Below are 23,449 nucleotides of genomic sequence, written 5' to 3' on the forward strand. Positions count from 1 at the left end.
CATGAATGGGTGTTAAATCTTGTTGAATTTTTTTTCCTGAATCTATTGATATCATATATGGCTTCTCTTATTTAGTCCGTTAATATGGTAAATTACACTGATCAGTTTTCAAATGATGAACCAGCCTTGCATTCTTGGGATGAAATCCACTTGGTCATGATGTATGAGTCTTTTATATGCTTCTGGACTCTATTTGCTACTATATTTTGGGGGATTTTTGCATCTATTTTAATGAGAAATATTGGTTTGCACTTACAGTATCTGTGCCTAGTTTTTGGTCTTAGGGAAATGCTCATGAAGTGACTTGGGAAGTGGTTTTCTATTTTTCTGGAAGAGATTGTCTAGAATTGATATTATTCCTTGCCTAAATGTTAGGTAGAATTCACCCATTAAACCATCTGGGCCTGGAATTTTATTTTTGAAAGGCTTTTAACTAAAAAATTCTATTTATTTAATAGATATAGAGGTATTTGGGTCATTTATTTCTTCTTGAGTGAGTTTTGGTAGTTTTTGTCTTTTAGGTACTTCACTCTGTTTCATCTGCATTATTGAATTTATGGGCATCAAATTATACTATGCTAGTATTCCCTTTTAATGTTTGTGGGACTGGTAGTGATGTCCTCTATTATTCCTGATACTAGTAATTCGTGTCTTCTCACTTTTTTTTCTTGTTTAACATGGCTAGAGGTTTACCAGTTTTTTTGATCTTTTCAAAGAACCAGCTTCTGGTTTCCTTATTTTTTTTTTAATGTTTTCCTGTTTTCAATTTCACTGGTTTTTATTCTAATGTTTATTATTTCCTTCCTTCTGCTTGTTTTACATTTAGTTTTCTCTTCTTTCTCTAGTTTCTTAAAGGGAAGCTCAGGTTATTGAGTATCAGATCATTCTTCTATTCTAATGTATGCATTTTAATGCTGTAAATTTCCCTTTGGCTGCATCCTACAAATTTTGATGTGTTGTACCTTCATTATCATTTAGTTGAAAAAAATTTTTAATTTTTCTAAGACTTCTTCTTTGACTCATGAAACTTATGAGTCATTGAGAAGTGTGTTGTTTCTTTCCCAGATATTTGGAGATTTTCTGCATCTTTTTGTTATTGATTTCTCATTTAGTTCCCTTGTGGTTTGAGCATGTGCTTGGTCTGATTTCTGTGACCTCCCCCTTTTCCCCATTACAGCTTTGACTCCATTTCTTGCTATTCCCGCCTTCACTTGGTGTGTACTCCAGCCATGTTGCTATTCATTAAATATACCAGGCACACATTTACCTCAGGGCTTTTGCACTTGCTGTTCCTTCTATTTTTAATGCCTTTTCCTCAGATATCTGCATCGCACTGTCAGCTCTATCACTTCCTTAAGATCTTTTCTCACATTTGGGCTACCTACTTATCTAGGATAAACGGCACCAACATCTAGTAATGTCACAGGTTAAAAAGGTGGGCGTATCCTCAATTTTTCCCATTCCTCATCTCTGCTATTTAAGCAGATTAAATCTTTCTTTTACAAAGTAGGAAGAGTCACACGGTTTCTGTAGTTTGCTGATATACACATTATTTAAAAAACATTTGTTTAGTCAAGATGGTTTTCAAAATTGGATTAGCAGAAACCTGCTGGAGGGTCAGAAATTCCAGTGTTTTACTCATTTCTTTTGGTATGATGGTGGGTAAGTAGATGTGGCCTCCTTTTTTTTTTCTCTTCAAGAAAAATATTTCTTAATGTTCCAAAATGGCATGTATTTTATTAGTTAACTCTAGTCTCTTATTTATTGTACAGGAGTATATATATATAATCAGTCTCTAGGCTGATTTTTTACGCTTCTTTTTATTCCACAATGAGAGCTATGTAACTTGTGTTTTTCTTTTAATCCCTGTTGCTAAGAAACACAGAGCACAGCCACTCACCAGCTGTGTGACCTTGGGAGCATCACGTAGCTCCTCTGAATTCTGTCAGTGAAGTGAGGGAGCTGTGCTAGTCATGCAGCTGGGACTCCTCCTTGCTCTCTGACTATAAACTTAAGTCCACGCTCACCCTGGTTATCAGCTTTCCTCAGGTGGTTTGTACATGCATTTCTCTTCTCCTTCAGAATTATTTACTTTTCTCTAGTTAAAAAACAAAACAAGGCAACGGGTTTGCCGCCGGGACACAGGTGTCGTGAAAACCACCGCTAACCTTAAGCAAAAGTGGGAAAGAAGACCCACATCAACATCGCTGTCATTGGACAGGTAAATTCGGGGAAGTCTACCACTACTGGCCATCTGATCTACAAATGTGGTGAGATCGACAAGCGAACCATTGAAAAATTAGAAAAGGAGGTGCCGAGATGGAAAAGGGCTCCTTCAAGTATGCCTGGGTCTTGGACAGACTGAAAGCTGAACGTGAGCGTGGTATCACCATTGATATCTCCCTGTGGAAGTTCGAGACCAGCAAGTACTATGTGACCATCACGGATGCCCCAGGACACAGAGACTTCATCAAAAACATGATTACAGGCACATCCCGGGCCGACTGTGCTGTCCTGATTGTTGCTGCTGGTGTTGGTGAATTTGAAGCAGGTATCTCCAAGAATGGGCAGACCTGGGAGCATGCCCTTCTGGCTTACACTCTGCGTGCGAAACAACTAATTGTTGGAGTTAACAAAATGGATTCCACGGAGCCACCCTACAGCCAGAAGAGATACGAGGAAATTGTTAAAGAAGTCAGCACCTACATTAAGAAAATTGGCTATAACCCTGACACAGTAGCATGTGTGCCAGTTTCTGGCTGGAATGGTGACAACATATTGGAGCCGAGTGCTAACACGCCCTGGTTCAAGGGCTGAAAAGTCACGCATAAAGATGGCAGTGTCAGTGGAACCACGCTGCTTGAAGCTCTGGATTGTATCCTGCCACCACCTCTCCCAACTGACAAGCCCTTGCGTTTGCCCCTCCAGGACGTCTACAAAATTGGTGGTATTGGTGCTGTCCCTGTGGGTCGAGTGGAGGCTGGTGTTCTCAAACCTGGCCTGGTGGTCACCTTTGCGCCTGTCAACATAACAACTGAAGTGAAGTCTGCTGAAATGCACCGTGAAGCTTTGAGTGAAGCCCTTCCTGGGGATAATGTAGGCTTCAATGTCAAAAACGTGTCTGTCAAAGATGTTCGTCGTGGCATTGTGGCTGGTGACAGTGAAAATGACCCACCGATGGAAGCAGCTGGCTTCACAGCTCAGGTGATTATCTTGAACCATCCAGGCCAAATCAGTGCTGGATATGCACCTGTGCTGCATTGTCACGCAGCTCACATTGCTTGCAAATTTGCTGAGCTGAAGGAGAAGATAGATCGTCGTTCTGGGAAAGAGCTGGACGATGGCCCCAAATTCTTGAAATCTGGGGATGCTGCCATCGTTGATATGGTTCCTGGCAAGCCCATGTGTGTTGAGAGCTTCTCCGACTATCCTCCTCGGGGCTGTTTTGCTGTTCGTGACATGAGACAGATGGTTGCTGTGGGTGTCATCAAAGCAGTGGACAAGAAGGCAGCTGAAGCTGGCAAGGTCACCAAGCCTGCCCAGAAAGCTCAGAAGGCTAAATGAATATTACCCCCAACACCTGCCACCCCAGTCTTAATCAGTGGTGGAAGAACGGTCTCAGAACTGTTTGTCTCAATTGACCATTTCAGTTTAATAGTAAAAGACTGGTTAATGATAACAGTGCATCGCAAAACCTTCAGAAGGAAAGGCGAATGTTTTGTGGACCATTTGTTTTGTGTGTGGCAGTTTTAAGTTATTAGTTTTTAGAATCAGTACTTTTTAATGGAAACAACTTGACCAAAAATCTGTCACAGAATTTGAGACCCATTAAAAAAAGTTTAATGAGAAAAAAAAAAAAAAAACCAAAAAAACCCAAACTCAGGATATACTAGTCAGCACTGATTCTTTTGACTAGTATTTTCTAAAAAATACTAAAGTGTTCAGTATTTTGTATGTTTAAACGTGTGTTGCTCTAAATCCTTTTGTGTAAATAGAATATACGTAGGAATAGAATGACGTTATTTTATTTGATCATTATTTCATAGCAAAAGTCACTACATATTGCGATTTTAAAAGTCCCTTATACTGCTGAGTTTCTTCGTGATTGCCACATGAATAGCATGTGGACCCAGCCTTGTGGACAGCATATTAAAATCTTGAGATATATTTATAATTTAGGTAAGATACATCCATCATTTTCTCATATAGATCCGTATTTACTCGTTGACTTACAAATGGTATAAGTAGCAATTATATTTCTTTAGACAATATTTTTTTCTTCAGGATGACTATAGAGGACTAATAATTCACATATTGCTAAAAGGAATGATAGAAATGTCTGAAATAGTTCTTTTACTATAAGGGACAGTAGGGAGAAAATTGGCTTTGTTTCTCTTAAGGAAATATACGTGTGAAATTAAATTAATAGTTAGGAACCCATGAGGGATCTTACTTTTGTTGTTCATTTAAATTAGATTCTTGCTTTGTGGAGGTCATGTCCTGACCCTGACCCTAAATAGCTAGCTAGTTAACCTTGAACAACTTCTGTAGTTGGTTTCTTTAGTGTCATAGTGTGAGGGGGTGAATTAAACATCTAAGGCCCTCTTCAACCCCACCATTCCATTATATCCTATCAGCATTAGAGAAAAGGAGTCCTTGTTTCACACAGCTTTTATAGACTGATTTGGGGTTGACTGATGAGCTTTTACATTTTGTAATTGATTTGTTTGTACTCCATGTCTTCTGATCTGGTGCGCCATTTACAGTAATAGCAGTCAGATGAGTAGACGGGATCCATGCATATTGTGTTAGGGACGCTCTTTCTGTCGTGTTCTCCGCTCCTAGACTTAGCAGCTCCCAGACATAATTTCCAAATTCACGGCTCTAGCCTTGGGCTTTTCTCCCAGACTTTGGACCAGGGCTGTTTGCTGGGTGCCGCCACCACCATGTCTCTACCAGAATGTCTTGCTGGCTTTTCAAACTCAGTGCCCGAAACGGAATTCTTCACTTTTTATCTAAATATGTCTCTACTTGTTATTGAAGACTGACCATCGTTTTACACTGTACTGGAGGGAAACCTGGGAATAATTTTGTACTCTTTCTTTTTCTCCTAGTAATTAGTTTTATGTCAAGTCCTGTTGATTTTATTTCTGCAAGAAGCCACTCAGGTACACAGTCAGAGTGCTCCATTTTATTGTTTTCTTTCTACTTCCAGAGCACAGTGACTGGCAAATCCCGAGTGTCCAGTAAGTCTTCATGAAGTGATTGAATAAATCCCATCAGCCTGGGACCTTTGAACGCACTGTTCCTTTTACTCTCTCTCGTCATTGATTACTACTCATCTTTCAGGGCTTGACTTTTCAGGGAAGGCCTCCTTGACCTCCAAACTAAGCGAAGTTCTTGATAGTACCATGTACTGTTCCTTTATTATAAGCCTTTGCACACTTAGGATGATTTCGTTGATTTTTGTTGTTTTTTTTTAAACTTGTGTCTTCTCTGACTGTGAAGCCCTAGCAGGGCAGGGTTTGTGTCTGTCTGTACCACCATGTCCCTGCCAGGGCTTAGCCCAGTGTCCAGTATATATTAAGCACACAGTCCATATTTGTTGTCTGACAAATTCTCTGGCTAGGCATAAAGCATTATTAGATTGTGCTAAAGACTCTAGAACCAGTGCCTGGTACTCAGCAGCTCTTGAATAAATACTTGCTGAATTATGGAACATGTCAGCCCACCTGTCTTCTATAGGTTAAGTAACCGGGTTTCCTCCCCTTCTTGCGATAGCTGTTTATCATCCTTTCTTTCTGCAGGTGCCAGGGATTTGGCCTGATTTTTTTTTTCTCACTCTCTTTTTTTATAGCTGTCAGTTACTATTCTGTTTTCCTCCTGGGTTCCTCACTTACTGGATTGGCTGCTGTGTAAACCCAGTCCTCTTAGCCATTCCCTGTCCCTTGCTGTGTCCTATATCTGTATATTTTTAAGAAGTATTTTTTAAATGGATTTTTTACTACCAGTTGTTAATGAGGAAGTAGAAAGGCTGATTAAAAAGAATAATGGAAGATATTACAGTGTTTCCAGGAATCTTTCAAATTGGTGTAGTTATTCCTGAACTCATTTTTTACATACCTTTCAATATTCCTGTTATAGTTCATATATTTAGGGCAGACATTGGTAATCTTCCCTTTCACTCTTTGCAAAATACTGTAGAACGATTAAAAAAAATTTTTTTTTACCATGATTCATAGGAATACATTTAAAATTGTGACCTAGTATATACCCACGTGTGTTTGTGTGGGGGCATTAATGTATACAATTGAAACTAAATTTTAACAATTATCCTTCTGTGTATACTAAAATAAAGACATCAAACATATCGAAGTTACTATGCAGTATTATCCTGTTAATACTGAAATATAATATGGGAAAAACCCAAAATACACAGCACAAAAACAAAAATAAGATTTATTAACACAGCAGGTGGGTTTGCTCTTTAATAAGTTCGTTCCACCTGAGAACACGAGGATAATGCTCATTTTGTGTACTATTGTGAGATTTGATGTAGGGTTTGAGGGAGGGAGGAAAGGGTAGAATAATTTTAAGATGTGTCCAAGGAGAAGCAGAGGGCTGTTTGTACCTCTGTTGCTAGGGAGAGGGAGGGGAAAATGAGCTCGAGTTTTCACGTATGAAGTTGAAGAGCCGTTCAAAAGGAAATGCTCTTTATAACTGGTGGTACTGCTTTAGTCAGAAGAGGAGGCTGTCTTCTCTTCGCAATGTACCATGCGTCTGCATGCTATGTTAACATAACATGGGGACGGTGAAAGATACATAGTGGAAATTTCAGTAAAAGAATTTATTGTGACATGAATATTATTAAACAATTTGTGTGCACATCTTTCTCTTGCAAAATTGTCAACTTAGAGACATTTTTAGGCTGACAGTTCAGCCACTTCTTATGGTGGATGGAACGATAATCCTAAGTGGTCCAGTAGCCCTAGGGTATGGACTTAGAAAACATAGGTTGGAATCCTGGCTCTAATCTTTAGTAGTTGGAATACTTTGGGGAAGTCAGATTTCTTTTTTCTTCTGGGACTCAGTTTCCTCAACTCTAAAGTTAGGATATAAATATATTGCATATATATTGTCGAGATTAACGTGATAATGTATGTAAAGCATCTCGCCTGGCATATACCCTTAAATATTAGGTGTTTTTTTTTTTTTTTAACCTTCCTTTGGTGCTGTTAAAAATATAATTTGTTTCTCTGTGATTCTAAGCATGATGACTGTAAGCAGAGTTGAATGGTTCTCTGTGTAAACTTTCTAAGGTGATGTTTTGAAGATTTAACATTATTAAGGATTCAATTTTATAGTACTAGTGTGAAGACACACCACATTTGAAAAATTCTTAATGTTATGGATTGGTGTTTGGAATCTTCTGCTTTAGATTCTTGAGTCATTTTTGTCTTAAAAGGAGGTTTTGTCTTTCTTGGAAGTGTAGTTCTCTAGGCTAATCATTTAATTTTGTTCTATTCATTAAACTGTTTTGTAATTTATTTTGAGTAAAGAAATAATTAAATATCAACTACGTAAAGTTTAGTTTTCATTGGGAACCCAAAGCAAACAGTATCAGCAGTTTATGTGTTGTATTTTGGATTTTGAAATGAGAGCTGCTAGGATAAGGATCACAGGCTCCGTATATACAGGTCATTTAGGATCCTACACATAGTGGGACAGTTAGCAGAGCTAGAGTTCTCAGGTTAATTTCTCCAGTGGTGATTGTGCGATATCGTCACCTTTGGATAGCATCTGCTCCTTCCCCTCTTCCTTGTCCCATTGGTTTAGGATGCAGTAAACTGTGAGGGTTGTCTTGCTAGGAAAAGAGGATAGGACTTTTTTCTATACAGTTAGAATTTTTAGTGTGTGGATCTGTCTTCCTCTTTAGATTTTGAGCTCTCAGAAGGTTGAAACAAGGTATAAGAATAGAGAAGGACAATATTGTCAGTATCTAGGTCTGTTCTAACATGCAGCTTATTCTTTGTGGGCAAGGGCACGGGTTGCATAAACTTGCACAGATAGCCTCATTTTTAGAGACCCAAGATAATGTTTCTAAAAGTGCTTTAGGCAAATATGATATACTAAGAGTTTTTGCTCTTTTCTTGATCTCCCACAAATTAGTTATCATTTTGTTTGCCTCCAGCATCATGAGGACGGGCTTTTTTTTTTTTAATTGTATGTTTTAAAAAACAGCATTATTACGCATTTTTCTCTAGTATGCTACATAGCTTGGGAGCAGAAGTGAGATGGAAAAGGCAGATGCATGAGTTTGCTCTTAGCAGGGTGCACAGGTTGGAAGAGAAGCGGTATGTGTAATGGTCAGTGCATGGGTTTTGGAGTTGTACAGGCTGGGTAATCTTGGGCAAGTACCTTTAACTCTCTAAGCCCTAATTCCCTCATCTATAAAATGGAGCTAGTAATAGTACCTAATACTGCTAGTAAGGTGTTTAACAGCATAATGCCTAGCACATAGTATACTAGATACTACTTTTATTGCTGTTATTAGGAGGAGGAGAATTGAAGAAGTAAGTTTATTGGTGAGAATGTCATTGAAGTAATAGGGAGGTTCAGGCTGCCAAGGAAGAAAGTGAAACTAGGAGGAATATTAGAAACTGGAGAATAAGAAGGAAGTGAAGGGATTGGAAATGTGATGAGGGTAAAACATGGATTTAGCAATAGAAAAATAGATTAAAGAGTTTATGGGCAGCAAAGGAGGTCACAGGGTTTGAGATTCTGCAGATGGCGCATTTCTAGGTAATGATGTGACCCAGCCTTTGACAGCGGTTGCTGATGTGGAGACAGATTCAGTTTAAATCAACAGATATTTATGGAGCCCTTACTGTTAGCTAGCTACCGTGCTGAGCATCGGGGGCTGTGGACTTTGGGCCAGACATCGTTGTATTAGAGGAGGCCGAAAGCTAGCTGTCCTCATTCAGCTGAATGAAGTTGCCCATGACTGACAGTGACAGTGACAGGACTGGGATGACAAGGAAGACTGCAAAACCTTTTATTTTAGCAAAAAATACTTGAGTGGATTAACTTGTTTTTCATTGGTTTAAGATATAAATGGCTTTTTAAAATAGGTGCATTCCCCAATGGGAATAAAATAATTAGTAACATTAATTTAAAAGATAGCTGTCCTAAATTCATTTATTTCACTAGTCTTTTTCCCCCCTCTTTCTCTTTTAGCCACTAGTGTACAGATTAGATGATTAACCCAGTTCTTTTTAGTTTTAGGAGAGTGGCTTGCTGAGTGGGCTTGTGTCCTTCTTGTTTCCGAGTGAGTATCCTGGAAAAGGAACATGCTCTAAAGAAGAGCACAGCTGGGGCAAAAAGAGCAGCTCGTGTTGTAGCTGGGAGGATTGTTCCTTGTGTCTTTCGGTTACAAGCTGTAGGCTTTGAAGTGTAGGAAGCTTATTTTGTTAAAAAAAAAGTTTAACATTGATCAAACATTTATTTTAAAATTACATATACCATATCACAAAGCAATAAACTGTATTTTATATTGTTGACTTAAACTTACACTGATTATTTCTGGGTTCCTTCCATTCGATGTTGGTAGCATAGATCCACACATATTTGGTTTGTTTACACCGACTGTGACCCAAGCCAGCCAGGAGGTAACAGCAGGTCCACAGCACCCGAGAAATTCCCAGGTATGAGGGGCTCAGTATCCCACTTTCATGTACCCCCGAGTCTACTCCAAGTCTGTTTCCCCTTCCCAACTCCTCATACTTTCCTCTAATGTGCGTTTAAGTAGACTACATGTTATTCCATCTCTGCTACCTGTTCTTTGTCACATCGCTTTTAACATTGTTATTATGAAAGGGAGCCCTGTTGCCAGAACTGTAAACAGAAGTAGTGAACATGTACATTCAGGTCAGGTGGACTTGCTGCTTCATTTGGGCAAACTGCTTCTGTGTACCTGGCTGATTTCATGCATGTAGTCGAAAAATGGAGAATGTGAAGTTTCCTCCTTCCTTTATTCAAGCCTTCCTCTACCATGGCAGCTCTCAGAGTATTATCTCCGTCAGCAACAGCATCACCAGGGAACATGTTAATAATCAAGTTGTCAGGCCTCACCAAGATCTACTGACCCAGAATCTCTGGGGGTGGGACCCAGTTTTAACAGGTGCTGCAGGGTGATTCTCATACATGCCTGAGTTTGGGAACCACTGCTCTAGCATATTGTGGTTACCAACCTGTATACACTTCCTTGAAGGCTCTAACAGTGTGTTTCTGATAAGCTTAATGCATAGATTGAAAATATGAAATTACCGGTGTTGTAGGTCAGTAATTATCTAATGTTAGCAATTTCATGTGACTCAACCAATAGTTACTTTGTGTAAACTAGGGTTTCTTAGGCTTTTTTGTTGTTGTTGAGACATTGACATTCTTTGCTGTGGGCAGCTGTCCTGTGTGTTGTAGGATGCTGTAGCAGCATCCCTTGATCCTACCTACTGTATTATATCAATAGTAGCATCTCCTAAGTTATGATGATCAAAAATGTCTCTAGACGCTGTCATATGTCCCCTGGGGAGGAGGGGATCCTTCTTGGCTGAGGACCACTAGCTAACTCAGTGGCTTTCCCTTCTAAGCAATGATACTTACAATACCCAAATATATGTATTTTTCTCCCTGGGTGGGAAAAGGGCCATACATACATTAATTATAAAAATTAAATTTAGATTTTTTGTTTGTTAGAGATTACGGTGATTACCGTTTAGGTGTACTTTCTTTTTATGTTTTTTCATGTCCTTTTTACAATAAGCAGTGTCACCTATAGACTATTATTTGCTTTTCTAATATAGCTATCAAAATCTAGTGACAATCTATATATTTTTTTCTGTTACTAAGTAACTTGCTCATTTTCTTGGATGCTCAAAGGATTTTTTTTTAAGTCCTGTAATAGATCTCAGTGTTGGTTATGCTGGATTGATTTTCTTGGGTACACAGTATGCTCTTTAGAATCTTTTTTCATTTTGTGTAATTTTTTTTGGTGGTTCCCTTGCTTTGGTTGCTTCTTTAGGGACTCCTATTCAAGGTATGTTGGATTTCCTTTCCTGTCTTATATATCCCTTTCTCTCAAATCTTTTTAATCTTTTTTAATTTAAAATTTTTATTCTTTTCACCTTTTATTTTTCTAAAGGCATTTTCTATTTTATTTATTCACTCTTTTGTTCTTTATAGTTTAGTCTTTTTCAAAATGTTTTCTTTCAATTCTTTCCTGAGTTTTATCACCTTATTCTTGGGTTTTCAGAATTATGATCCATGTGGTTTTTCTGTATCTTATACATTTTCTTAATTTTTTTCCTTTGTGGAAAAATAGTAGGTTATAATTAGCTGTTTTGTCTGTCTTTCATTGTCTTGAATAATATTATTTTAGTCCTTATTCTCTTTAAAAAATAACTATATGGAATTTGATTATGATCCTTCTATATTTCTCATATTTATGTGAAGTTAGTTTCATAAACCTTATAAAGTGTGGTTCAGGATAGCTTTTCTAATTTCAGGGTTCTAGTGTCCTCCCCTCCCTTTTTTTGTAGTGTTCGAAATAGGGTGCCTTACTTTCTGAAGTTTCCTGGTTCTGTTTCTCTAAAGTACTTTGGACCTTCTCTTTCCTATGTGATCTGTTGTTTCTGTGCTATTCAGTTCAGATTCTGTTCCTAGAACTTTTCTTCCATGTGGACCTTTGTACTAGATTTTTTGAGAGTTCACAGAGATTAGACTGCTTCAGTCCTTTCAGATATTCTGTGGATTCATTGAGCTCGTTAGGAGTGTACAGAATCATTCACAGTTTTAGCTGCTTCCCATATGTGCATGTATTTTAGGTTTGTGTTGGAAACTTACCACTTATGTTGGAGATGTCACGTGTCGATTTTAAATTTCACTCTCCTAGTTGCTCTGTTTTTGTGAGAAATTCAGGAATTTTCAAAAACTATGTGTTCACTGCTGCCGTCCTCCTAGATGCCCTGCTACCAGTCTTTCTTTCTGTATTTATATACTTTATTTTGCACAGATTTATTGAAGTATTATTGATGTGCAATGAACTGCGCATATTTAAAATGTACCATATGATGAATTCTCAAATATGTATTCGCTGTTGAGACCCTCACCATGATCAAGATAAAAAACATATTCACACCCCCTAAAAGTTTTCTCTTGCTCTCTTATAATCCCAACTTCCTCCCCCCCGCCCCCCCCCCAATCGTTCTTAGGAAACAGCTTATCTGCTTTCTCTTGCTATAGTTTAGTTTGCATTCTTTATAATTTTATTTTATTTTTTAAAATTTTTATTTCGGAGCATAGTTGATTAACAATGTTGTGTTAGTTTCAGGTGTACAGCAGAGTGATTCAGTTATACATGTACATGTATCTATTCTTATATAACAGGAACCACACAGTAGTATATATTCTTTTTAGTATGGCTTCTTTTATTCAGCATAATTATTTTGAAATTCACTCATGTCCTGTGTAACAATAGTTCATTCCTTTTTACTGCTAGTAGTATTCCACTGTATGGATATATCACAATTTGGTTGTCTATCCACCTGTTAGTGAACATTTGGGAAATTTCCAGTTTTTGTCTATTACAGACAAAGCTATGATGAATATTCATGTTGAGGCGTTTCTGTGGACATATTCTTTCGTTTCTCTTGGGTAAATACCTGCGAGTGGAATATCTGAGTTATCTGGTAGGTGTATGTGTAACCTTTTAAGAAATTGTCATACTTTTCTGAAGTGGTTGTACCATTTTCACATCTCCACCAGTGGTGTGTAAGAGTGCCTTCTCATCCTTGCCTACATTTGGTGTGTTCAGTCTTTATAAATTTTAGTCATTCTAGTGGATGTGTAGTGGTATCTTATCGTGGTTATAATGTGAATTTACCTAATGATTAATTTTGTTGAGCATCTTTTTTGTATGTTTATTTGCCATTTGTTTTCTCTGAGGAAGGTTTGAAATCTTTTATCCGTTTTATATTGAATGTTATTATTTAGTTTGAGTTCTTTTTGCATTCTAGATGCAAGTTATTTGTTGGATATATGTCTTGGGTATGGCTTGCCTTTTTGTTTTTGTTGCAGTGCCTTTGAAAAAACAAACGTTTTTAATTTTGATTAAATTCATTTTGTGATTTTGTTGATTCTTTGGTGTCCTGTTTAAGAAATATTTGTCAAGCCCAAGGCCGCTAAGAATATCTGCTAAGTTTTCCTCTAAAAGTTTTATAGTGTTGGCCCTTACATTCAGGCGTGTGATCCATTTTGAGTTAATTTTTGTCTGTTGTTTCAGGTTGGGGAGAGATTCATTGTGTTTTGCATATGGCTGTCCATTTGTTCCAGGACCATTGGTTGAAAAGATGGTCATTTCTTCATTGAATTGTCTCGTTACCTTTGTCAAAAATCAATTGCCCGTTTATATTTGGGTCTGTTACTGCACTCTCTACTCTCTCTGTCCTTTTCCATTGATCTGTATGTCTGTCTTTGTGCCATTGTGACACTATCTTGTTTATTGTAACTCTGTAATAAATCTTGAAATCATGTTGTATTAGCTCTGCAACTTCATTCTTTTTCAAATTTGTTTTGGCTTTTCTAGATCCTCTGCATTTCCATACAATATTAGAATAAACTCGTTCATTTCTACAAAAGGCTATTGGGATTTAGATCGGGATCACGTTGCATCTTTACTTCAGTTTGGGAGCTTGACATCTTTACAGTATTGAGTCTTTCATCCTTGAGTGCTAAATCTCTCTCTGTATATTTAGGTCTTCTTTCAACATGTCCTATAGTTTTTGGTCTACAGATCTTATACATCTTTTACCAAATTTTCCAAGTGTATTTCATGATTTTATATTAATCTAAATTGGATTGCTTTTTAAATTACTATTTATGATTTTTCTTTTCTAGTATATAGAAATACAATTGATTTATATATTGACCTTGTATCTTGCCACACTGCTGTTCTCATTTATTAGTTCTACTAGTTATTTTGTACATTACAGTTTAACCTCTTCCTTTCCAATCTGTGAGTCTTTTATTTATTTTTATTGCCTATTACACTGGCTCAAACCTTTAAGACCAAGTTGAACAGAGGTAGTAATGGTGATTACTTGCCTTGTTCGTGATTAGGGAGAAAGCATTCACTCTTTCACGGTTAGGTATGATGTTAGCTGTAAGTTTTTCACAGATGTCCTTTATCGGGTTGAAGAAGTTCCCTTCTGTTTCTAGTTTGTTGATAGTTTTAAATCATGAATAAATGTTGGATTTGTCAGATTTCTACATCTATTGAGATGTTCATATGTATTTTTAAATAAATTTTGTCACGTAGATCTTTAAAAAATTAATATTTTATTTTGAGATAATTATAGATTCACAGACCGTTGTAAGAAATAATACAGAGAGAGCCATGTACCCTTTATCCGGTTTTCCCCTTGTATGGTCAGGCCACTCCACATGGCTGTTCTCCTGCTCTTCGTACATCCCCCACCCAACCAGGCCCTGCCTCATCTACACCCTACTGACATGACCATGCTTCTCCCGCCCCAGCTGGTGATTGTTCTAATCCTTAAGCCAGAATGGCTCCACCCCCTAGTTTTAATAAAGGGAAACATCTGCCCTCGTGATGGTCATTAACCTTGGGGACAGTGAGGGACGTGCCTAGCTGCTGGTTTCCCTGGGAACTGATGAGCCAGCCTGATGTCAATTCCCCCTATAACTGGTAGCCTCCTTCTCCCCGGAGCAGCAAAGATTGCTGCCTGCCATCTGCTGTACATGGTGGGGGTGTTGCTCCAGCACCCTTTATTTCAGACGTGTAAGATCCCCTATCCAGTAAATCACTGATGTCTCAGTCACTGTTTCTGGGCACCTTCTTCTGTCTTGAGGCTGGGCAACCACAAGGCTTGTAGGCCTGTGGCGTGCAGCCCAACACCCCTATAATAACATTTGGAAAACTATAGTATGATACACAGCCAGGATACGGACATTGATACGATCAAGATAGGTAGGCTTTCCATTGCCCCAGGATCCGTCATGTTACACTTTAGTAGTCATGTGTTTTTCCTTCCTGCCCCCCACCCCCCCATCCTCTGGAAATCACTTAATCTGTTCTCTGTATAATTTTGTCATTTGAACAATTTTATATAAATGGAATCATGCAGTATGTAACCGTTTGGGGTTGGCTAATGCTTCACTCAGCATAATTCTCTAGAGATTCATCAGGTTGTTGCATCTGTCAGTATTTTGTTCCTTTTTATTCCTGGGTAGCATTCTGTGGTATGGATGGACTATAGTTTGTTTAACCATTCACCCATTTAAGGACATGTAGGTTGTTTACATTTTTTGGTCCAAATAAAGCTGCTCTAAACATTCATCCACAGGTTTTTGTGTGAACATGTTTTCATTTCTTTGGGATAGCTGCCCAAGAGTACAGTTGCTGGTTGCATGTTTAGTTTTCTAAGAAATTGCCAACTCTTTTCTAGAGTGGCGGTACCAGTTTGCATTTCCACCATCAATGAATGAGTGATTTAGTTTCTTTGCATTTGGTGGTGGTATTATTTTTTGTTTTATTTTTTTATCCTGATAAGTGTATAGTGATATTTCATTTTGGTTTTACTTTACACTTAACTTACGGTTGATGATGTTAAACATCTTTTTCATGTGCTTATTTACAGTCTGTATATCATCTTCAATAAAAAGTCTCCATTCCTTTTGCGCATTTTCTAATTGGATTGTGTGCTTTTTTTACTGTTGAGCTTGAGAGTTCTTTTTATATTCTAGATACTGCACATTTGTCTGACATGTAGTTTGCAAATATTTCTCCTCCTCTGTGGCTTGCTTGTCTTTTATCCTCTTAACAAAACCTTTCACAGTGCAAAAGTTGTTAATTTCGATAAAGTCCAATTTAGCAGTTTTTCTTTTTATTTATCCTGCTTTTGGTGTCATGTTTAAGAACTCTTTGCCTAACCCTAGATCTGAAAGATTTTCTTCTATGTTTTGTAAAAGTTTTATAGTTTTATGTTTTTTAGATTCAGTTTGAGTTAATGGGAGACTTAGGTCAAGGGTTTTTGTTTTGTTTTTTGTTTTTTTTGAAGGTTTTATTTTTTTTTGCCTGTGGGTGTTCTGTTGCTCTAGCACCATTTGCTGAAAAGGCTGTCTTTCCTCCATTGAATTGCCTTTGAACCTCTGTCAAAAATCAGCTGTGCATATTGGTGGAGTATGCATATTTGTGGAGTCTATTTCTGGGTTCTCTCTTCTGTTCCATTGATTCATGTGTCTGTCCCTCTGCCAGTACCATGCAGGCTTGGTTAATGTCACTATATAATAAGTCTGAAAATTGAGTAGATAGATTCTTCCCACGTTCTTCTTCTTTTTCAAAACTGTTTTAGCTATTCTAGTTTTGTTGCCTTTCCATATAAATTTTAGAAAGAATATTGTCTACCTTTCAAAAATCTTGTTGGGATTTTGATAGGAATTGTGTTAAACCTGTACATCAGTTTGGGAGAATGGACATCTTTATTAAGCTGAATTTCCCAATGCTAAGCATAGTATGTTTTTCTAATTATTTAGATCGCCTTTGATTTCTTTCATTAACATTGTGTTTTCAGCATACAAGTCCCATAATTTTGGTAGTATTTCATTTTTTTGGGTGATTGTAAATGGTATTGTATTTGTAATTTCTGTGTTCATGTGTTGAATTTTGTCAAATGTTTTTTCTGCATTGATGTGATCATGTAATAGCTTTCTTCTTTAGCCTGTTAATGTAAGGGATTACACTGGTTTTGACTATTGAGCTAGCCTTGCATCTCTGAAGTAAATCCCATTTGATCATGGTGTATAATTCTTCCTTTAATATATTACTATATTTTATTTGGTAATAGTCTATCAAGGATTTTTTTTTTTTTTTTTTTGAAATATTATGGGGCCCCGTTCCTTGCAGCCCAGAGCCAGGCTTTCTTCCTCCGTATGTGCAGAGACTGGGAAACAGTTCTTTACTGTTTTTTGGTTTTTTGGCCAGTGGCATGTGGAATCTTAGTTCCCTGACCAGGGATCTAACCCGTGCCCCCTGCAGTGGAAGCATGAAGTCCTAACCACTGGACTGCCAGGGAAGACCCTGTTAAGAATTTTTGCATCTATATTCATGAGGGATATTGTTGTTGTTGTGTGTGTGTGTGTGTGTGTGTATATATATATTTTTTTCTTTTTTTTACAGTCTTGCCAGGTTTTGTTATCAATGTAATAATAGCTTCATAGAGTGATTTAGGAAGTGTTCTCTGCTCTTCTGTTTTCTGGAAGAGATTGTGTAGAATGGTGTTAACTCTGTTAAATGTTTCAGAGAATCCTTCAGTGAAGCTATCTGGGCCTTGAGAATTTTTTCAGGAGTTTTAAAATATGAACTTAATTTCCTTAATAGTTGTAGGATTATTCAAATGATGTATTTCATGGTGGGTGAGTTGTGGCAGTTTGTGTTTTTTGAGGAATTGGCCCATTTTGTCTAAGTTTTCAATTTTATGTGTGTAGAATAATTCATAGCATCCTCTTATTATCCTTTTGATGTCTCCAGGGGGTATAGTGATATCTCCTGTTTCAATCCTGATATTGATAATTTGTGTCTTCTCTCATTTTTACTTTGTCAGTCTTGCTAAAGATTAGTCAGTTTTATCGATCCTTTAAAAGAACCAGATCTTTGTTTCATGCATTTTTTCCTATTGCTTTCTGTTTTTATTTCATTAATTTCTGCTCTTTATTATTTCCTTCCTCTGCTTGAATTGTGACAATTTTGTTCTCAGTTCTCGAGATGGAAGTTTAGATTATTGATTTGAGATTTTTTCTTCTTTCCTTTCATAAATGTATGTATTTATTGTTATAAATGTCTTTCTCTGTGCTGCTTCAGCTGTTCTATATTTTGTATTTCATTTTCATTGAGTATTTTAAAAAATTTTCCTCCTTGACCCATTTATTATGTAGAAGTATGTTATTTCATTTCCAAAAATTTAGAAAGCTTTCTCTTATCTTTTTATTATTGATTTCTAGTTTGACTCCATTGCGGTCAGAGAAAACTCTTTGTATGATTTGTTGAGGACTTTTTTATGGCCCGGGATGTGGTTTTTCATGGTATGTGTTCTTTGGGCACTTGAAATGAATGTGTATTCTACTGTTGTTGGATGGAGTATTCTTTAAATGTTAGTTAGATCTTTTTGGTTGATGGTGGTATTAAATTCTATACCCTTGGTGATTTTCTGTCTAGTTCCATCAGTTGTTGAGAAAGGGGTGTGGAAGTCTCCATCTACCTGTGTATTTGTCTAGACAACTTTTCATTTTAGTACTGTCAGTTTTTGTTTCAAATGTTTTGCAACTGTATTTGATGTATATACATTTAGAATTGCTATGTCTTCTTGGTGAATTTCCTCTTTTATCATTATATGATGTCACTGTCTATCTCTGGTGATTTTACAATGAGATTCACTTTATCTGACATTAATATAGACCACCACTGCTTTCTTTTGATTTATATTTCTGTGATATATCATTTTCTGTCCTTTACTTTTAACCTGCTGATACTGTTATATTTGAAATTAGTGTCTTATGGCTGCGTTTAGTTGAGTCATGTTCTTTAATCCACTCTGCCAATCCCTGTGTTTTAATCGATGCAGTTAGGTCTTTACTTTCAACGTAACTATTGATATTTAGGATCTTAAATCTGCCATTTAATTTTTTGTTTTCTGCTTTTCTTTTCCGTGAAATATTTTGTCTTCACATCTATGAGTTTATTAGTGATCATATTTTTTCCTAATTGTGAAGTTAGTGAATAAAATTCACTGAATGTTCATATTAAATATTCCTGACAACAGTTCATGCCGTGAGCTATCCATTCTTCCATCCTTTTAAGAGACATTTACTAAACCTCTACTTTGTCACATAAATACACTTCTTTAGTTGTGTATTTGTTTCCTGTGGTGCCACAGTAAATTACTGCAAACCAGATGGCTTAAAACAACAGAAATGTATGCTCTCACAGTTCTGGAAGTCAGAAGTCTGAAATCAGTGTCAACTGAGTCGAAATCAGAGTGTCAGCAGGGCTCTGGGGGAGGATCTGTTCTTTGTCTCCTCCGCCTCCGGGTGGTTGTCAGCATCCTCTGGCTTGTGGCGGCATCGCTCTAGTGGTCAGATTGCCTCCTGTTCTTTTTCTCTGAACGTCTCACTTAAGGACACTTGTTACTGGGTTTATCGTCTACTGGGATAATCCATGACGATCTCTATATCTCAAGATCGTTTTTCAAATTAAGATAACATTCACAGTTTCCAGGATTAAAGTGTAGACATATTATGGGGTCCACCATTCAACCCACTACATAGTATCTTATATGCAATTTTAATTTCCCTTTTCTGATCTTCTCATCTTGGCATGGGTTTCCTGTTTCCCTCCCTTCTCTTTTCCTTCTTGATTTTGTCTTTTAAATTATTCACTTCAAGAGTGAAGAGAATAGTGGAGAGAATGTGCTGACCTGTGTTTCACAGCCTACCATACTGCAGCAGGGAAAAAGCCCCTCTTCACAGCAGGACAGCTTCATTTAATCAGAATATGCTGCTTATTAACAGAACTTATAAAACTCTGACGCAAATAAATATAATACTTTAAAAACTCTTTAAAAATGATGTTAAGGTCTACATATAATAACAATTGCATTTGAAGAGTTAAGTAAAAATAATTTTAGTTAAATAAATATTACAGCATCAGTAATTAACATTTAAATTGGTATCCGTTAAGGATAGGTGGAATTTCCCCCTGAGGTGGTGCCACATTTCCTAGTATCTTTTATATATATTTCAAGTACTTGCACAACTTAAATGGTTTTTCAGGGGAATCTGAATACTTTTTCTGAGGTATTTAGGCCACTAGAGTATCACAGATTATTTTGGTAAAGCCTTAGCGACCTAATGAATGTTATGTCAAAAAGGTACCATATAAATATACGCTACTGACTTTTAAGAATATAGAGTATATCGTTAAGTTTCTGACCACTCAGAGTCAGTCTAGTGCACAGGTAGTTTCATTGTACCAGAAGAAAGTTGTATGATTCGACTGTGGTTGATTTTGTTGCTGTTCCTGCTTTTGTTATGATTATTAATATTTTACCATAATGAAATTTATCATTTATATTTTTATAAAGTATAGCAGACTGGCAGGTCACAGGAAAAAATGAGGTGGAATTTTAAAGTAACTAATAATGGTCTCAAGATTTTTAGACTTCAGCAAGACGTGTGTAGATAGAGAATCTTATTTTAGCATAAGCATAATTAATATCTTCTTGCATTTGTTATGAGATTTACTTAATGAAATTTCAGTTCTAGCTTTATTTTTATATCTAAATGATGTGTTTAAAGTTTAAAATTGTCAGAAGTCTGTGTTCATTATTAAAAACCATTCATTTTCAACTTAATCCCTGCTTTTTAGAATGTAAGTGATAATTACAAATTTATAGTTACAAATTTTAAATTTGTGTTTTCTTTGTAAGTGCTGGTCAAGATATCCAAGGAACAAGTGTGATTGCAAATCTTCCATTTCTGATGCGACAGAACCCTGCTGAGACACTTCGGAGAGTTTTGCCGAAAGTTAGAGTAAGTTGCGGTGAAGTAAGATTTGAATTCCCCATTTTCCCCAGTAGTACGTTATCATTGTCAGGAGAAATTTTCAGCTGATCTTTTGTACCCAATCACTGAGTGGAGGAAGTATTATGGAAAACATTTTGAATTATGTTGAAAATATTTCGGGAAATTAGCTGATGAAAATGGAGAAATCCCGTTCTTAAATTGTAAAGATTTCTTTAATCATTTTCTCAGTAGAGACATTATAATGTTTTCAGTAGCTCAAAAATATCTTCGTCTTATAAAATCATAGCTATCATATTTGGTGTTCTGTTGACTTAAATATATATTAATAGTATTTCTAGAACATTGATAATATAGTGTAACTGATAGTCCTAATAATCACCCTGTGATACCTGCTGAAGGATCATCAAATAAAAATTGGACTATGGCCACTGCAGTTTCAGTTTTATATTTAATTGCTTCCTAAATTCCTGCAGAATTAGTTTTCCTACTGTAAACAAAGTATTTGATGTACTAGAATTTTCTTTTCTCTAATATTTATTGATTATTAATACATAATATTAATATTTAATACATGCTACTTATTATTTATTTGTACCATATGCAAAGTGCTGTTCTTTATTAGAACTTGAATGAACAGAACAGATGATGTCTTTGTGTCCTCAGGGACCTTACCAACTAATGGGGTCAGGGAAGTTACATACTAATGGGGATTCTGTTTGCTAATAGTGAGTTCTGTAAACTTTGCTTTGGCTTTCTGTTTGGTTTAACTTTTGCATAATTTTTAAGTTATATGTGTTTAAAATACTGTAATTGTTAGTGTCCATGGGTTTTATTTTTAAGCATATATGGCATGCTTCCAGTGATATATAAGATGTCCACATTTATAAGCACATTTTATAAGATGTCCACATTTATGTGCAGGCAATATGGATTTTTTTTTTTTACTGATTACAGTGGTGAATTGATAAGATGTTTATTTTAGTATCGTGTGTAATTCAAAAGTGAATGAAGCTTTTTCATGTCTGTTTTTCCCAAATCATTCCGTAATTTCAGTGGAATTAAGTCCACACAGTCTAGGTTTAATTTCACATTCAACTGAAGTGATATTAACTGACCTAAGCTTGTTAGCATGTCACCTGGGAGTACCAGTTAAACAGTAGTAGAAGGGAACAGGTGGTTAGGTTCTCTTAACTAAGGAGTTATTGTACATAAGCAAATTAAATTTAAAGCTAAAAATATTGAGCTTGCTGTACACTCTGTGTTGAGCAGGCTGACTCCGGGCCGCAGACAGCATACTGCAGGTTACAAGTTTCATAAAGCAAGAATAAAAGACGAAGGATAGACAGTAGTGAGCTTTAGGAGGCTCTAAATTATTTTGAAAAAAAAGTCCTTTGCTATTGAGTTCACAATAAAGTTAGTTAAATAATAACTCCTGGAAAATCTTAATTTTATGGGAACGTATAAAGAATATTATACACTCACATATAGAGCATACTTTATACAAAGAATCAAATGTCTCCACTGAAACTATATAACTGAGTTATAGAGGATAACTTTAAGCTTTTAAAGTTATTAAGTTTAACTCATAATACAGAAGATTAACTGAATAAAATAAAGAAAATGTATAGTAATGAATATACCAAGAAAATCATATTGCTGAATGTTCATTCATTTCTTTAATCAACAGGTGGCCATTTATTTAGGACTCTCATTTAATTTGCCCTGTACTGAAAAAGGTATAAAACAGCCTCAGATTAGATTCTATATCAGGAAGACATAAATACTATGGAAAACAATGAAAGAACAAGCATAGGAGAGTATTTAATTGTATGATTCTGACATGTAAAAATGCTGAAGAATTAAGCAAATAGGAAAGACTTCTTTATGGGTGCCATAATAATGACTTTTATAGAGGGTTTAATATAAAATGTAGGCAGCTAAACATTTACACAACCCCACATCAAACTCTAAAACCTGTGTTTATGAGCAAATCATTTAAAATCATGGTATTCAGATATCGTTAAGATTTATTGGTACTCAGAGCACCTTCTTTAATTCTGCCTTGCTTCTGTGATAAAAGTGTGACAAAAATTGCATATAGCCCCATTTATTCACTCTTGCCATGGCTATAATTTCTAAGCTCATTTTATAAAAAAAGCAATCTTGTGTCTCAAGATGAGCATTTAGTAATAATGGCCTTCTTTGGGCACCTCCCATGTGCCAGGCACTGTTCTAAGCACTGAAAATAGAGGTAAACGAAACAGAGAACTTACCCTCAAAGAATTTTCCAGAGGCGGAAACAGACATTAAACAAGTGGGTGAGTGTAAAGAACAGGATAAAGCGAGGGGGGAATTGGGGGAGTTGGGAGAGTGGGAGGGCACTGACTTTGCTTTGAGAGGTCGAGGAAACACCTTTGAGGAACTGAAAACTGAAGGGATAGGAGAAAACAGCCACGTGAGGAGTCAAGAATGAGTTCCAGGCAGAGAGAGCAGGAAGAGTTTGGTGGTGTTGAAAGAGATAAGTGTGGTTGGAGTCCAGCAGGTGGCGGTGGGTTGTGACTTGAAGAGACGTCAGTGACAAAGCATGCCAGAGTTGTTATTTCTCAGGACAGCGGAGAGCCATTGAAGACTTTAAGCAGGGCAGTGACTTATCCCATGGATGTTTTACAATGATCATTTGGCTAATTGTGTGAAGAGTGGATTGGAGTGGGAGTTAGGAAGCTGCGGCACTAGTCCTTGTGATACGCGAAGGTGGCTTGGATTAGGACGGCTAATTAGGACAATAGAGAGTGGTGGA

At 36.7% G+C, this 23,449-nt stretch overlaps 1 protein-coding gene and 1 pseudogene across 7 annotated transcripts in view; both read left to right on the forward strand.

The window, feature by feature from the left end:
* Positions 1-23,449, forward strand: part of PPP4R4 (protein phosphatase 4 regulatory subunit 4) — a 106,489-nt gene that overhangs the window by 21,107 nt on the left and 61,933 nt on the right. For all 7 annotated transcript variants that reach the window (XR_009053350.1, XM_057733453.1, XM_057733454.1 and 4 more), the window contains exon 3: positions 20,556-20,658. Coding sequence is in view for 6 of the 7 variants with exons in the window: in XM_057733453.1 (XP_057589436.1) it covers positions 20,556-20,658 (103 nt within the window). In the remaining variant the exon portion in view is untranslated. The remainder of the gene's footprint in view (positions 1-20,555; positions 20,659-23,449) is intronic.
* Positions 2,305-3,793, forward strand: LOC130852428 (elongation factor 1-alpha 1-like; annotated as a pseudogene).

This window comes from Hippopotamus amphibius, chromosome 4, assembly GCF_030028045.1.
Source record: "Hippopotamus amphibius kiboko isolate mHipAmp2 chromosome 4, mHipAmp2.hap2, whole genome shotgun sequence".
NCBI classification, from domain to species: Eukaryota; Metazoa; Chordata; class Mammalia; order Artiodactyla; family Hippopotamidae; genus Hippopotamus; species Hippopotamus amphibius.